Source organism: Plutella xylostella, chromosome Z (assembly GCF_932276165.1).
Source record: "Plutella xylostella chromosome Z, ilPluXylo3.1, whole genome shotgun sequence".
Lineage (NCBI taxonomy): Eukaryota > Metazoa > Arthropoda > Insecta > Lepidoptera > Plutellidae > Plutella > Plutella xylostella.
In genome coordinates this window covers 653745-668503 of record NC_064012.1, presented here as the reverse complement: position 1 = coordinate 668503, position 14759 = coordinate 653745, and the positions used below count along the sequence as shown (strand labels likewise).

General features: G+C 38.4%; 1 protein-coding gene across 1 annotated transcript; it reads left to right on the top strand.

Moving 5' to 3' along the window:
- The first annotated feature begins 11275 nt into the window (after positions 1–11275).
- On the top strand, positions 11276–14433 carry LOC105384582. Its single transcript, XM_011554846.3, has 2 exons — positions 11276–11332; positions 12485–14433. The coding sequence occupies exons 1-2, from the start codon at positions 11312–11314 to the stop codon at positions 13436–13438; spliced, it is 975 nt and encodes a 324-aa protein (XP_011553148.3). The 5' UTR covers positions 11276–11311; the 3' UTR covers positions 13439–14433.
- Positions 14434–14759: the final 326 nt, after the last annotated feature.

Genomic DNA, 14759 nt, shown 5'->3' with positions numbered 1-14759 from the left:
ATTATGATATGCGGTCAGCGGCGGCAGTGCACACCGCAGGTGACATCGACAAGCCCTAGACGAAAGATGAGAGAAAAAGCGAATATGACTCCTGGTTAATAGTGTCACTAACATGAAAAGTCTGATCGCCACTGGACTATGGAAGTCGAGTAGTTAGTCACGTTAAGTGATATTTTCGCAAAGTCCCTCCGGGTCACAGCTTCATTATTTTTCGGTGACACACTGTAGGCATAAGTAATTAGTTGTTCCGGTTGATATTCCGTTGTGTAACTTACTGCCTACAGTTTAAGTATCATCATCATTAGCAGACAACAATGGTCAATTAACAGTCATGCATAGACCTCTCAAAAACGCACCAAAACACCCTATTCTAAAATTCATCCAGCTACGGAAGACCTGTATAATGTGTGTGGTAGTTAATTCAGGGTTTGGTAGTGTTGATTTGGAAGTCGAATACCTACCAGCAAAATTAGCGATGGGTCAACAAGGTCTAATAGCTACTGGTCTTGTACTTATATAAATAGTGCTTAATGTAGTACATGCTGAATACCTAGACTGAGTTTAAGTGTCTTCAAACATTGCGTTGCTATGACCTATTCATTGTTTGTTTTATTTATAGTTCGTACATAATAATACACATAGTACAGATAGTGAGTATAAATTGATGTAGGTATTAGCGAAATCATTTATTGTTCATATTATTATGTAGTTATGAAGTTTAGCATCCTGACCTGATAGTCCTGATACATCACATGATAAACATTTCATATTTACTTTTAGTTCGAACAAAGGAAAAAACAATGATACTCTAATAATATTTAGGTATTACTTAAATTTGTGATTTATGCATAATGTTGGCAAACTGCTAGCTTATAGATAGATAATACAGCTATCGTAATTTGAAACTTAAGTACTTTATACAAACTTATAGGTTAAGTTCGCTTAAGATAAGTACTGTGGTGCGATTGTGATTCTCTGATCCGTGGCCACAATCCATTCTCGCATGTTTACGTTGCGGTTCAACATTGAAAGGTGTGTTTGATTAACTTTGCGACACAGACATCATTTAAAAAGGTGTTCTGATGATTTATAGAAATTGTGGAGTGGTTTGCTCAAGAGGTAATGCCATGTTATGACTAAACATTTAAAATCACTGACGAACATACATACATAACTCATACTCATTCTTAATATACTATACAGATAGCAAATACCGATCATGTCAATGGACATTCACAACTGTTACAAAGAATTGAAAAAGCGACGATGTATGACTGTTGGGGTATACTAGTTCTCAAGTTCTACGAACATGCAAGCATAGGCATGGGACGCCCTCTGGCCCACTGGACCGACAACCTTAGACATGTGCCTGGTAGTCACTGTAGGTACCTATATATTGTGACCCATCTTACCCATTTATTAGCTTGGGCTCGGATGGCCGTGTGTGATGGATGTCCCCACATATTATTAAATTATGATATGACTAGAAGGCCGAGGACAGAGTGTTCTGGGTTCCATGGGAGAGGCCTTCGTCCAGCAGTGGAAACGATGATGAAAAAATAATCTAACTCGAAACGTATCTGCACTCTCTGGAGATTGACTGATTAGGAAAGCAAATAATAATTGAAGTTTACTTTACAGTTAGAACCCCTAAGTAGCTAATAACTTGGTAATAACTACTTTATTATTGGTATATTTGTTTACCATACAAGTAGCCAAGACTGTGAGACAATATTGATCATGGTCAATGAACGAGCCACATGAGCCTCAGTGTTAGTGTCAAAATCTCCAATATATATAGTCTCTGACTTCGTATTCTTCTGAACCCTGAACCCTGAAGTGTTAGTTTATTGGTATGAATGGGATCATTCATCATCTTTGTTGGTGTACTAATAAAGTGTATTTTATCTATCTATCTATCTGTCATTATCAGGAACGGCTGAACTCATTTTCATCTAACGTAGAATGTATAAAATGGAGCATTGGTGATTTTTGTTACTGTCAACTACCTTACGTAAAAACTTATAATAACCCTCATCTATGAAAAAGAACCAAATGGGGATTCTAAGATGGCAGAAATTATAAAGTGACTTTGCTCGATTTCTAAATAATAATAAGAAAGAAAGTATCTATCGATGTCTTCGTTGCAGACGAAATTATAATGAGACAGACCATACGGCACGAGTCTCAAATAAAAACTATAAACATTCGTATCCACACACGAGTATCTAGCAGCTAGGAAACCTGTCTTTATTGATCATGCAACTCTTAATTCTGGGTATTAAGTTACAAAATTTAATGACAGCATGACTCGGCTTTCTAACATGCTAACTGTATATCTTGTGCATTGTAAACTTATTATTATTATTATGATTACATCAGATTGTTTTGGGAGACAGTGTTCATAACTAATTAATCGGTTGGAATTTCCAACGAGAGGAGTGGCCAGTGGTCTGTAGATGTATTTTAAGTAAAAAAATATGAAGAGAGATGTGATTCTGTCTCCTTATCTAAGTTACAGATGAGCTAACTACCGAAACACTTTTAACTTTAGTATTTGTTGGAAGCTATTACTTAAGGCACACGACCCACTTTTAGTCGGACAGATAGTCGGGCCGATTTGTTTCAAGAAAAATAATTTAAACACTACCAAGTAACAACAATTTTTTGAGGTGAGCTAAGGTACGCTTTAATTATAATAATTGTTTGTTGATCACATTCTTCGCATTTATTTGCAATTCATAAAAACATTGACAGTTCATGCTTGAACTGAAGTAAAAATGCTTCGTAACGTACAGTCATCTAAAGATAGGTAGGTACATGTAGGTATTCCCTCCAAGCACTAACACTTTTTTTTTACTTTGTCCTAGCAGCAGAAAATACGAACAGAATTTAGGTAGGTATTTTATGAACAAAATATGTACTTGTATGACAGCTTCTAGTGGATAGTATGAGTACTTGAGTACCCACGCTACGGTATCATCATCACACGGTAATAGCTGCAGGAAATTAGCCAATGCGTTATGTTTTTTATATTTTATTTATTTCCTGTCGTTATAACTTTCATAAATCTGTTTGTCCACCGAGTAAGATGTACTTGTAACGTGCTAAACCTTGGTAAGGCTACGTTCCCAGTTCCCAGCAGGCAAACTGATCCAAACTCATCGTCAACCGTGGACGCAGCCTTATTCATACAGATAAATTGATTTCACAGAATGTCGCTAATTGTGCTACAATTGGAACCATTAAATTAAACATGTCAATACAATAATGAAGTATGCACTAGAAATGGTCATCAAAAGAATGTTTTTTTTTAAGATCTACTGTGAACGGATCAACGAAAAATAAACAATTGTGGGACATGGATATATTTTAAGACGTTATTGCCATAATCTGAAAGTTGAGCAGGCGGGTCTAGAGTCAAGAGTCCAACAATATCTGTCTTAAAATAAATATTTGATCCGATCGGGAATCGAATCCGGGAACCTCAGCCCAAGAGCTACGTCTGTGTCAAAGCTCCATAGTTTAATAGCATCACATTGGAAAGCTATAATTATGCCCTTTGTCGAAGAAAGAAGGGCTCATACAATGGTAAATTACTTAAGTACTTATTTATATTGAATACACCATTATATATTACGTACTTGTGAAATAGCAATTAAAAAATAATTATTCATGCAAGTTAACACAGATTTAAGTGTATTAAGTCATTTTTACAGTGACAAAATGTATGGTATGTGATGAAATAAAAGATAAACACCAAATACACATAGGTACATTACACAAATAAGCAAAACTTGTACCCTTGCATTTTGTATTAATAGTACGCAGGGTCAGACACCTTTTCGAAAACTAAACTTGATGAAAAATAACTGCGTTTATAATTATCATACAAATGGCTGTTCCAGCCGGGAATCGCAGCCGAGACTTCACCGCTTTAAAGGTAGTTAATCTAAGGACACTTTACACAGAAACCATTCGTGTCTAAACAGTAGATGGAACCCCCTCGAACAAAGCAGGAACCCATCGTTCTAACAATACATAAATGAGTAGTAGGTACTTCTATTTACGTAACTAAATTTAATTGGTCTCGCCGCGTTACGTATTAGATTTTAAATTTTGACTCTATTTTTCACCCGGGGTTCTTGAAATATTATTATGTATTACATAAAGCAACTTTCGACATGGCTATCTATATTATATTTGATGGAAAGGCTGAGGTTACTATACTAGTATACTTGAGCATGTAGTACAGCATGACTTGACCTATGACATAGAATGCGCACATGGCTTATGTAACACTATCGTGACGTAAGGAACGGGTGCTCGCCTGGTCTCTATCACTATGGCATTAAGGTCCAATATTACCTGTAAAGGTTGTGCGACTAATTTGGCGAATCTGGGAAGATGTTACCACTTGCCAACCCGGACGAGTTAGAGTCGAGCTGAGGGGTATTACGTTTTAAGGTACTGCTAAGATTTCGCAATAATAAATTATAGGGAAGAAACTTTAAACTAATATGATGCCTTAGGGACTTAAAGGTTGAAGTGTAATAATTTATTGTTGAAATTGCACGCTAAAGGGAGATTTATCAGTCACTGGTTACCGGCAGATATCAATATAGCGGTGGTAGTGACAGATTTATGAAAATCGTAGTCTTGCTGATGCCATGGCGGAGGTAGATTTCTATAAAATATTAAGATGGGATTATTTAAGTTAAGTCGCTCAAATAATAATAATGAACACAACAGCACAGCGAAAAAACCACGCAAAACCAACAGTCATGTTTAGCGATAACAACACCGGTGAACTACCGACAATTTTATTACAATCACAGAACAACAAACAAAACTAGCGAGCAGCTCTCAATCCGCGGTTACCGACACGCGCCTCTCACAATACTTCATCAAGATGGCCTATCAACTCCACCTACTTATTAAAATAACGCATTTCAGTTGCATAAACGACATCGCACTAGATATAAAAACAATAGAATGTAATGTGATAATAATGTGTGTGTAGCAAGTGGACGTGTCGTGTCGCGGGAGATGCGCACCGGCGATGCCTCGTCGTTTGGAAACAGTAAACACACTCATTACCTATTGTAAAATTGGTGCAGTGGCATTATCTCTCTTTAGCCCCTAGCCCATGAGGTATAGGGGTTAAATTCGACCGCCAGTGTGTCAGTAAGCTACGGTGCGTGTTTTGAAAGCTAGAACATCCATTTAGAACACAGACAATTAGTTACTAGAGATCTGCCTGGTCTTAGCTGGGCATTGTGTGTTTAATCCCTGTCTGAATAGTTGGATTGGTACTCGATGACGGATGAGCGAGAGTCAATGGTTATCACAAAGTCTTCAAGGTTGTAAAGCTCCAATTGGACGCTGGAACCAAGTTAGATGTTCATCTTCATCACCATAGCCTGTCTTATCTCACTTCTTAACTGTCTTTTATTAAGCAGATGGGTACCTATGATGTCCTCCTAGCCACTCTCGATCAGGGCGGTCAATCTCCCGGTCGCAAGGGTAGGCATCATCCAGATCTGTATGTTTATATACTTATACGGAATATACTGCACTGCACTCTATGTGGTTGGACGCATCCAACCACATAGAGTGGACAGTGGCCGACAAACAGTGACGTCATTTCACCAACGTTGGGCCCAGTAGCCTAGATACAGTGACGTCATGTGACCAACGTTGGGCCAGTAGCCTAGCTGCAGTGACGTCAGCGGCCCGCCAGCCGGCGTGGTGTACCAACAATGGCATACCTCGGCGCGTGGTCGCGAGACGTAGGTCAGGCCCGCGCGAGTGTGGCCACGAGGTAAGAGGAAACAGGGTAATCACTAATCAAGAAGTCAGCCTCTCTTTTTGGCAGAGTGCGGGGGAGCGGTAACCGTATCCTAAGTGCTATAGCACAAAGAAATGACAGTCCACTTGTCTGGCAACTAGTCTTAAGAACAAAATCTGTTTTAGTTATTAAGTAGATATTAGAATGTAAGTGTTAAAAACCGTGTTTTATATGGACAAATTAGTATCGTAAAATGAGAGCATATTATGTCGCGCAATCGGTGGTTAGTGCAACGCTCTTAGGAAAATCAAAGTTTAGAAGAGCTCTCTTTAGCTGTATTAACGAAGACGGTCAATCAATTTTTCGTTAGATACAAATATAAATAAATAACTTAGGGGTGCCGATATCATTATATTCTTAACGTTACTTTGACTGAGTTATCCTCAGCGAAATGACCTTAACTTTCGCCACTTAATTTTTTTCACCGAATGGCTTTAAAAAGTTATAATTTAACGCGATATTCGTCGCCACAACCGATCGCGGCCGCCACCGTTTTAAGTTTGCGGGCAGCGTGAGTACACTTGTTAATTACTTGAGTAACTTCACACTCCTCGACGTGGACTAGAATAATAAATCAAACCTATTGTATATTAAGGAAATTCCATTCTTCAATGTTATCGAAGGCGTCTATCTGGCCATGCGCCGGCGTTGAGGAATAAATGAAACATCTCTGCACTCAAAATGCCAAAGTTAATGGAATGGTAGGTAGGTAGGTATTTGATCTTATGCTACTTATGCTGTGAAATTATTAATGTTTTCAGCCAAACAAATTCTTCTTCATACAAATACATAATGAGTCTCTAATAATTTATGAATAAAAAAATCCTTTATTATCAATAAGGTAATGGAGTACACACACAAGCGAAAACAAAGGACATATATTTTTTTGGCTTGAAGATTATTCTGCTAAAATAACCATAGTACTGAGAGTGAAGAATACCCAAACTGTGGGTGAGAAAAGTACCGCTCTAGTTCACACGAGGTGCAATCATCGGGCTGTTTATTTTTGTTTACTAAGTAGGCAGACTTTCAGTGTCTCCACACAATATAACCAATAAGTAACCGCCACTTTTTGCCAATATTTATTATAATTTAGCTTTTTGCGAACTTTTTCTTGGCCTTAAAAGGTATTCCAGTGATAATTCCGGGATAAAAAGTAGCTTTTAATAATCACATTAAAATAATTATTGAAGCAGGCTATTTTCTGTGAAAGAGTATGGACATCCATCCTTCGGTTATATTCTATTCTATTCTCTGTGGGGGTGTAAGTACCTGGCTCTCTCGAGTGGAACCTTTGTGCATATCCCCAAGGTCTAAACTGCCGTCCCAAGCTTGGATTTCCCACCACGCTGGTCCACTGCGGGTTGGTGGGTTCACATATCTTAGATGTGCTAAATCTAGATATTCAGGTTTCCTCACGATGTTTTCCTTCACCGTAAGAGCGATGGTATACATTGTAGGTACTTAAGTTAAAAGAACTCATTGGTACATGTCAGCGGCAGCGCCGGAATTCGAACCCGCATCTCTTGCGTCAGAAGCGGGCGCTTACCCGACTGAGCTACCACTGCTCTTCGGTTATATTATTAGTAGGATTATAGTGTCATCTACGTACAGGGCCATGGCTTGCTCTTATCATTAGAGAAGTAATAAGTAATGTTCTTTGTGCAAACATAAAAGTAAACAAGTCATAAATTACCTTGTAATCCCACTGTCCCCATGTAAGAGTGCGACAATGGCCGTGACAGCTGACCATACACTATATTATCCTGTGAGTAGGTTTTGCCCAATACTGACCTTTGCATTCACATTACCTTGTCCCCTTGCAACCCCGCTTCCACCTATTAAACTCACTCTTATACCCATCCCATAAAAGTAGTTCTTGATCGATTCCTATAGCTCCTACCACGCGAGCTGTGAGTCTTCATTCACTGAACACTAAGCAGCGAACGCTTTTCATTCAAAGACAGTGCTACTATTACGAAACATTGACCCCCAAATAATGTATACCTACAAGTGTTATTGTGCACGTAGTTCTGTTAGCAAACCGTGGTAAAGACCTTAGAGAAGATGTTACAGAAATGCTAAGACCCTAATTATATAAGTACGTAGATCCGTAGAAGAGAAGTAATGGCGTGGACCGGAGTGGTGAGAAATACATAGCTTAGTCAGATAATAAGTGAGACTTGCACAAAGGTTCCATTCGAGTTACCGAAGAGCAGGGCAGATCATACAGGAAATATACGGGAATTGTAGTAAAAGGGAACTAAGTAAGGCGAAAGAGGCTGGATCACTGAACAATAGTAGGACTCGCCGAAGAATAGCCAGAGCACTACAGTGGGCTCGAGGGCGTCCCACGTTTACTTGTCCCTGGTCTCTACTGAAGAACTCGTATATATATATTCCAATGGGCATCGGTTCTTTACAAGACCACTGCTACTTGAAATTTTCAAGAAATATGTCTGTAATTATATGGAACACCTTAGCTCTATAGCCAGGGAACTTCTATAAAAGTAGAAATTAATATGAATAGTTTGTATAGTTAGCAATTTAATTACGTTTCTTCAAAGTATTTCGTTTTTTTTTATGTCTGACTTCAAAGACGACTAGCCTTATTGGAACCGACGTAAGCTCTTTAGGAGTCCCTACTTTCAGACTTTATCATAAAGGCGTACGTCCATCGCATATTTGAGATATAAAATATTGATTTTATAGCAAGAAATTACACTATACGGGATGTGTTTAACAGGCAAGTGGTGGTAGCTCAGAAGTGGAACGCTCCCACTTCTCACAGCATATATGAGGAATCGAATCCTGACCATGACATATGCCAGTGTTCTTTGGAATGTGTGTGCAATATTATTCCAGAGCTTTTACGGTGAAGGAATCGTTAGAAAACCTGCACTTCTACATTTAACACACTGATTGATAAATATGTGAAGTGTATTCACCATCCCGTAGTATTCGAGCGTGGTGGGAAAAGACCAAGCTTAGGTATAATAATGCACAAATGCTCCATTCGAGGCAGCAAGGTATTGGAACTAACAACCATAAAAAACATACAGAATAGTATTAAAAAGTGTTTTTTTTAATTTTATTTTTTTAAGACCTCCACGCCTGTTCATTTACTGAAAAATCTTGTTCAATATCAGTGGATACGAGGGTTTACTCCTCCTACATAAAGTGGATGAAAATGAACTAAATACCTTTATACTGTCTAATTGAGTACCCCCCATATTGTATGATATTAATAGAATTAAAAGCCTGTCGTCTGGGATCTGACAGGCTTCAATAGATTGAAGAAAAATCTAGTTACTTACTGTATTTATTTTTAACTATTTGTAAAGAATCTTAGTATCCCGCAGACAGCTTTGTCCCCTGAAACCTATACCTGGGCCATTCTCCTATACCTAATATGATCTCAAGCAGTAGATTTAATATAAAATTATAATTAGATAATAATCACCCACTGTCATCGTTGTCAACCGAAGATGGACGATGACCAATATTGACATAGGCTCCTCTAAAACACAGCACTGCAGGCAAAATTAGAGTACTTTTTAATTCATTTACACGGGTAGCCTGTATATAGTGGCATGCATTTTAGATCTCCATAATGATGTGGTCAAAGACAGACGTGGTTTACTTATAACACCCCTCTGTATGACCGTCGGTAAAAAGTAGCAGACTAACTAACAAGCAAGTCTAATAATAAACTGTGGCTAGACAAACCTTTCATGTCTATCAAGAAAGCCATTACAAAGAGCTTAGTATCTTTACTTGATTATTGGGGAGCAAAGAGGACAAATACATTAGGTAATCAGACTGAATTTAGTTGTATTGTCCGACAGTTATCCAGAAAGTCCTATGATTATTAAGAAAAAAAAAACACGCACTCACGCCTTGTACTAATGTACTCCCTTGCGGGGTAGGCAGAGGTGCATTGCTGCACCCACTTTTCGCCAGAGTTTTATGTTAGTCCCAATGTAATAGGTGGCGGGCCTATTGCCATTTTACGGGCACATCCAAGACCCGAAGATTATTAAGAAAACTGTTATTATTTATCAGTCTTTTAACTTATTCCACCGCTCATGTTCGAATCATTTGACCAAACTCGAGATCCGATGCGGAGAAATGATAATATATGGACCACCGCCTCAACTATTATTTTACAGTATAATTACAAATTCAACTAAATATTAACTACACACCTGCTCAACTACCAAAGAGTGAGGTGAGGTTTTTGCGGGGACTCGTTGTAAGGGAGCCGTCCTGTACTCCATTTTTGAAGGAGTACTCATGCTACCAGTACTAATAACTTACTAGTCAATAGCTAACAATATTTTAGGAAGATTTTAGGGTAGTCAGTGACTGACGCTAATCACAATGGACAATGTTTTTACCACGGTGACAAACCCTAGTATAGCTATATAGTTGTGAAGAAGAGAAAGAACCTACTTTATTTAATACATTTAAATTATACATTCTAAATACTTTATTCAGTGGCATGTGGTCGAACTCGTGCCTTCTTCGTACGAAGTGGAATGCACCCCTACTGAGGTAAAAGCAAGTTTTTTTTTTTTTTTTTAATTTCACGAAATAAAAATGTATTTGATCATAAGTCAGCTCAAAAGAGAACGTAACGTATAAAAAAACATATAAATTATATTTTTATTAATGGCTCTCTATCTCTATTGATATTGAGGATTTTGTTTGATTAGAGAACTTTTTTCGAGAAAATCAAAGCAAACGTGTATTGAAATTATTTTATAAGTACCAAGTGCTGTACCAAATTAAAGCAAGTACATGATATGGTGCTTCTTTGAAAGGTAAATTAGGTATTGAACATTATGTACCTATACAGTATACATACCTAGATAGACTCACAATAGGTTAATAAACTGTTCATAGGCATAAAAATAATTACATAATATATGCTGACGACCTTAATCCCCGACGGGGTAGTCAGAGGTGACTCGCAGGCGAGTCTCCGCTTTTTCGCTGTAGGTATATTTGTACTCACGTGAAAAGTCGTGACGCCGTTTCGCAGTTTTTTTTAAATAATTACATACTGAACAAAGTAAAGGAATTTAAGAAACTTTATTAACACCTCCACAAACAACCAATTCAGAAAACGCAAGAAAAAAATTAAAACAACTGCCGAAAAATTTCAAAATGACTGCGTAATAAATATTTTACTCCAATTTCCCTTTCCTAGTTCATAATTCGAATTCCATTTTTGGAATGAGTTATTTTTCCGTCTGTTTGTGTTTTACTTTTAATTTGTGGAAATGGCCAGTGTGGTGATGGGCCTAGTGTTTGCACACGCGATGCACCGCGCCGCCGCCGCCGCCGCCGGCCGTGGGCGGGAGCTCGCCGAGAGGGGCTCGTGGTTATATACAGCGGAGCGAGTGGAGCCTCCTTAGTCGAAGTCCAGCGCCCACCAGGCGAACACCCCTAGACATGAGGACCCTCACTCTCACGGTGTGTAAGCTCTAAAGTGCCGTGTCCTGTGCCTGTGAAAAAAAAACTAAATTTCAAATCTGTGTTCCATTTCCCGCGGTTCAAATTTCGAGTTCGATTATTTCAAATTAGGAGCATTGGTTTCGATGTTTCAAATTGGCGGAAAAATTTAGTGCGTTTAGGGTTGTTTTAAAAATCTAACATTATCTTAAACTTTATCAAAAATATATAAGTAAAGCGTTATATTTCTGTGCGGATTCCGTTCGAAGCTGCGTGTCGCCGGCAGTGACGCGATAACAGATAAAGTGCTGAAAGCTTCTGTGAAACTTAACCTCAACAAGTTTTTTACAGTATTCCCTATCTTAAAGGTTCTACAAAATATGTTCCAGATAATATTTTTTCCTACTTTGTAAAGATTTTTTTTTTCGTGAAAAGCTTTTATTGTGAAAGTAGGTATATATTAAATATTCCTTATTAAAAACCTATAAAATCACCGTGTTAAGTTTCTAAACAAATTAAATTTAACATCATTCGTTCAAAAATATGTACCTACCACATATCTTGAAAAATAATAACGTAAACGTCAAAAATACTTCTATTTGTACTAAATCAACTCACACTTAAAAGTTTGAGCGTTCAAAAAAACTCATGCCTAATGAAATAATTAATTGAAGTTATTATAAAGCTTTTATAAAGCTCTCTTCAGGTTTCCTAGTTAGGAATAATTAATGAAATTCAAATAAATATCAACTATGTAATGTATAAAAATGACGAAATACTCATTGAGTGTCGGTTCATAATAATATCTTGTAATCATAATAAATGGCGAGAGTCGACAATTAATCAAACATTTCTAATAATAACCCGTAACGACGCATCGGAAAAAGCCACACGTTTTTACATTATGAATTATTACAATGCGACATAAAATATTTCTTAAATTTTATCTATGTAAATTTCTTCTTTATATTCTCTGTTATTAAACTTAATTAGACGGTCATGTCTTATGCAATATTAATGAGTAGGTCATTTGATAGTAAATCAAGGAAATGGTAAACACATATGCGATTATACGTATGTAGTTGTAGAGAAATCTGAGAGATGTATGTTGCAGGTAGACACGGAGGTTCAAAAAGTTTATTCGTTATTTTGACAAATTGTGTTTTGTTTCAGCTATGGGCACTCTGCGCGCTGGCGGCCGCGGTGGCCGCGCCGGCGCAGGAGGTCGCCGCCGCCGAGGTCGCCGAGGTCGCCGCGCCCGCGGAGCAGGCCGCCCTGGCCCAGCTCGCCGACGACGCCATCACCCGAGTCAAGCGCGGCTGGCACTCACCACCAGAAGGAGTCTGGAAAAAGAAACTGGTCTGGAAAGAGGACTGGAAACAAATCTGGAAAACAGAAAAGAAATTGATCTGGAAAACTGAATGGAAAAAAGAAAAGGTGCCAGCGTGGAAAACGGAAAAGGTCTCTCAGTGGAAGGAGGAACAAGTACCAGCCTGGAAGGTAGTTCAGAAGCCCATATGGAAGGAAATCCAAGTCCCTGTTTGGAAGGAGGTGCAAGTGCCCGACTGGAAGAAAGTATGGAAACCAGTATGGAAGGAGATCCAAGTCCCGATCACCAAAGATATCCAGGTGCCCGAATGGAAACAGTCGTACGTCCCCGAGTGGGTCAAGGAGGGAGTACCCGGCGAGAAGTACCTCGGCAAGGACGACCACGGTTGGGAGTACACCAGTCACGACTTGTGGCGCAAGAAGATGATCTGGAAGCCCGTGTGGAAGAAGGTCTGGAAGACGGTACACAAGCAGGAATGGGTCACCGAGAAGAAGCTGGAATGGAAGGAGGAGTGGAAGCAGATCTGGCGGACCGAAAAGAAACAGGCTTGGGTGACCGAGAAGAAACAGGAGTGGGTCGATGAGAAAGTGCAAGTGTGGAAGACCATCAAGAAGGAGATCTGGGTACCAGTGCAGAAGAAGATCTGGGTAGAGAAATGGAAGCAGATCCAAGTCCCAGTCTGGAAGACCATTGAAGTGCCAGCGTGGAAGAAGGTATGGAAGCCGGTGTGGGAGAAGGTGTGGGTGCCGATCCACCACGAGCACCACGAGCACCACGAGGAGCACGGCTGGGACTAGACCCCGCACCCTCCTCCGAGAGACCACCACTTTGTAAATACGGGATCGATGGCAGTGAAGTTAACTGATAGTTACCGAATGATACCAAGTATCGTCAAACGATTATAATGGATATATTTTTATTCGATTAAATTAGAAATTCAATACTCATGTAACAGTAAGTGTACACGTACATAGGCGATCTAGCGCGGAATCCCGGTCCGGATAGTCGGTGAGTTGAACAGGTTTCTATATAAAGGCGTACGCGAAGGCGATTGCGAATTACTGCAAATGCGAATGTGCAAGCCCTGGCTTGGGAGATACTCTGCTGCTTGGCTTTGCGTGCGCCTCAGACGGGAGCCCAGGGTGGCCCAGAGATACATCATTCTAACCACATTTAATATCCGAGCGAGACAAAACGTCATCTTCTTCGCTCTCATTAGTGCCAACTCTGGACTCCCGTCTCTGAAATCTGATTACTCATTGAACCAGTAGTTGTTTCAAAGTAATGTGTAGTTGAATCCAAATCTATATTTAATCATTTGTATGAATTCTAAGTGTTGTATCAATATCAATTAATACATTCCCTTTAATGAGAGAATGTTCATAAGCCAGTTGAATTATTTTTTCCTTATTTTAAAGGATTTAGTCACAAGAGTATGAAGGAGATTTTTTACTTTTAGTTTTAGGAGGCGACCTTGCGAACCATCAGTTTATTGTTTTATGTATCCGTTTGTTTGTAAAACAAACTGGTACATTTGTTTATTTTTTAGTATCTTAAGTAACCGATTTTATTTACATATACGAACATCTTTGTTTATATTTATTATATACAACAATGATTTTTGTTAAAGTACAAATTTAAAGAAAACTCAGATTTCTTCTACTTAATAATCGGTTGCTTTATGTTGTTGGCCATGGTTTGGCGTTTCAGAGTACAATGTTGTTTTAATTGTTTATTTGTAGGTACCTACAAATTTAGACTATAGATTTAAGAAATATACGAATACGAGATTAATTTGCATTTTTTATTTCCCTGTTCCACTAAACTAGATTGATCTTCAGCAGCTATTCTGTAAGATAGTCGTCACCGCGTGTTGAAACCCAATCTATAACAATAATCTAATCTAATGAATTTCATTGTTTACTTAAGTTATTTTAAATCTCTTATAATTGAATATTACATCACAACAGCGATTAAAATAATAACAAACAGCGAATAAAATAGGAACAAAATAATAATATTGAATGTTGGAATCCCCAACGAAGGATTATTTTCTGTTTGAATGGTATCATTTACTTTGACTGCCATTTTCAATCTAATGAATTTAGAAAAAATTAA

Bases quoted from the DNA above. Each gene is read 5' to 3' on its own strand.
- LOC105384582 (XM_011554846.3), top strand. From the start codon at position 11,312: ATGAGGACCCTCACTCTCACG. The intron at 11,333-12,484 runs GTGTGTAAGCTC...GTTTTGTTTCAG, and splicing joins TGAGGACCCTCACTCTCACG to CTATGGGCACTCTGCGCGCT.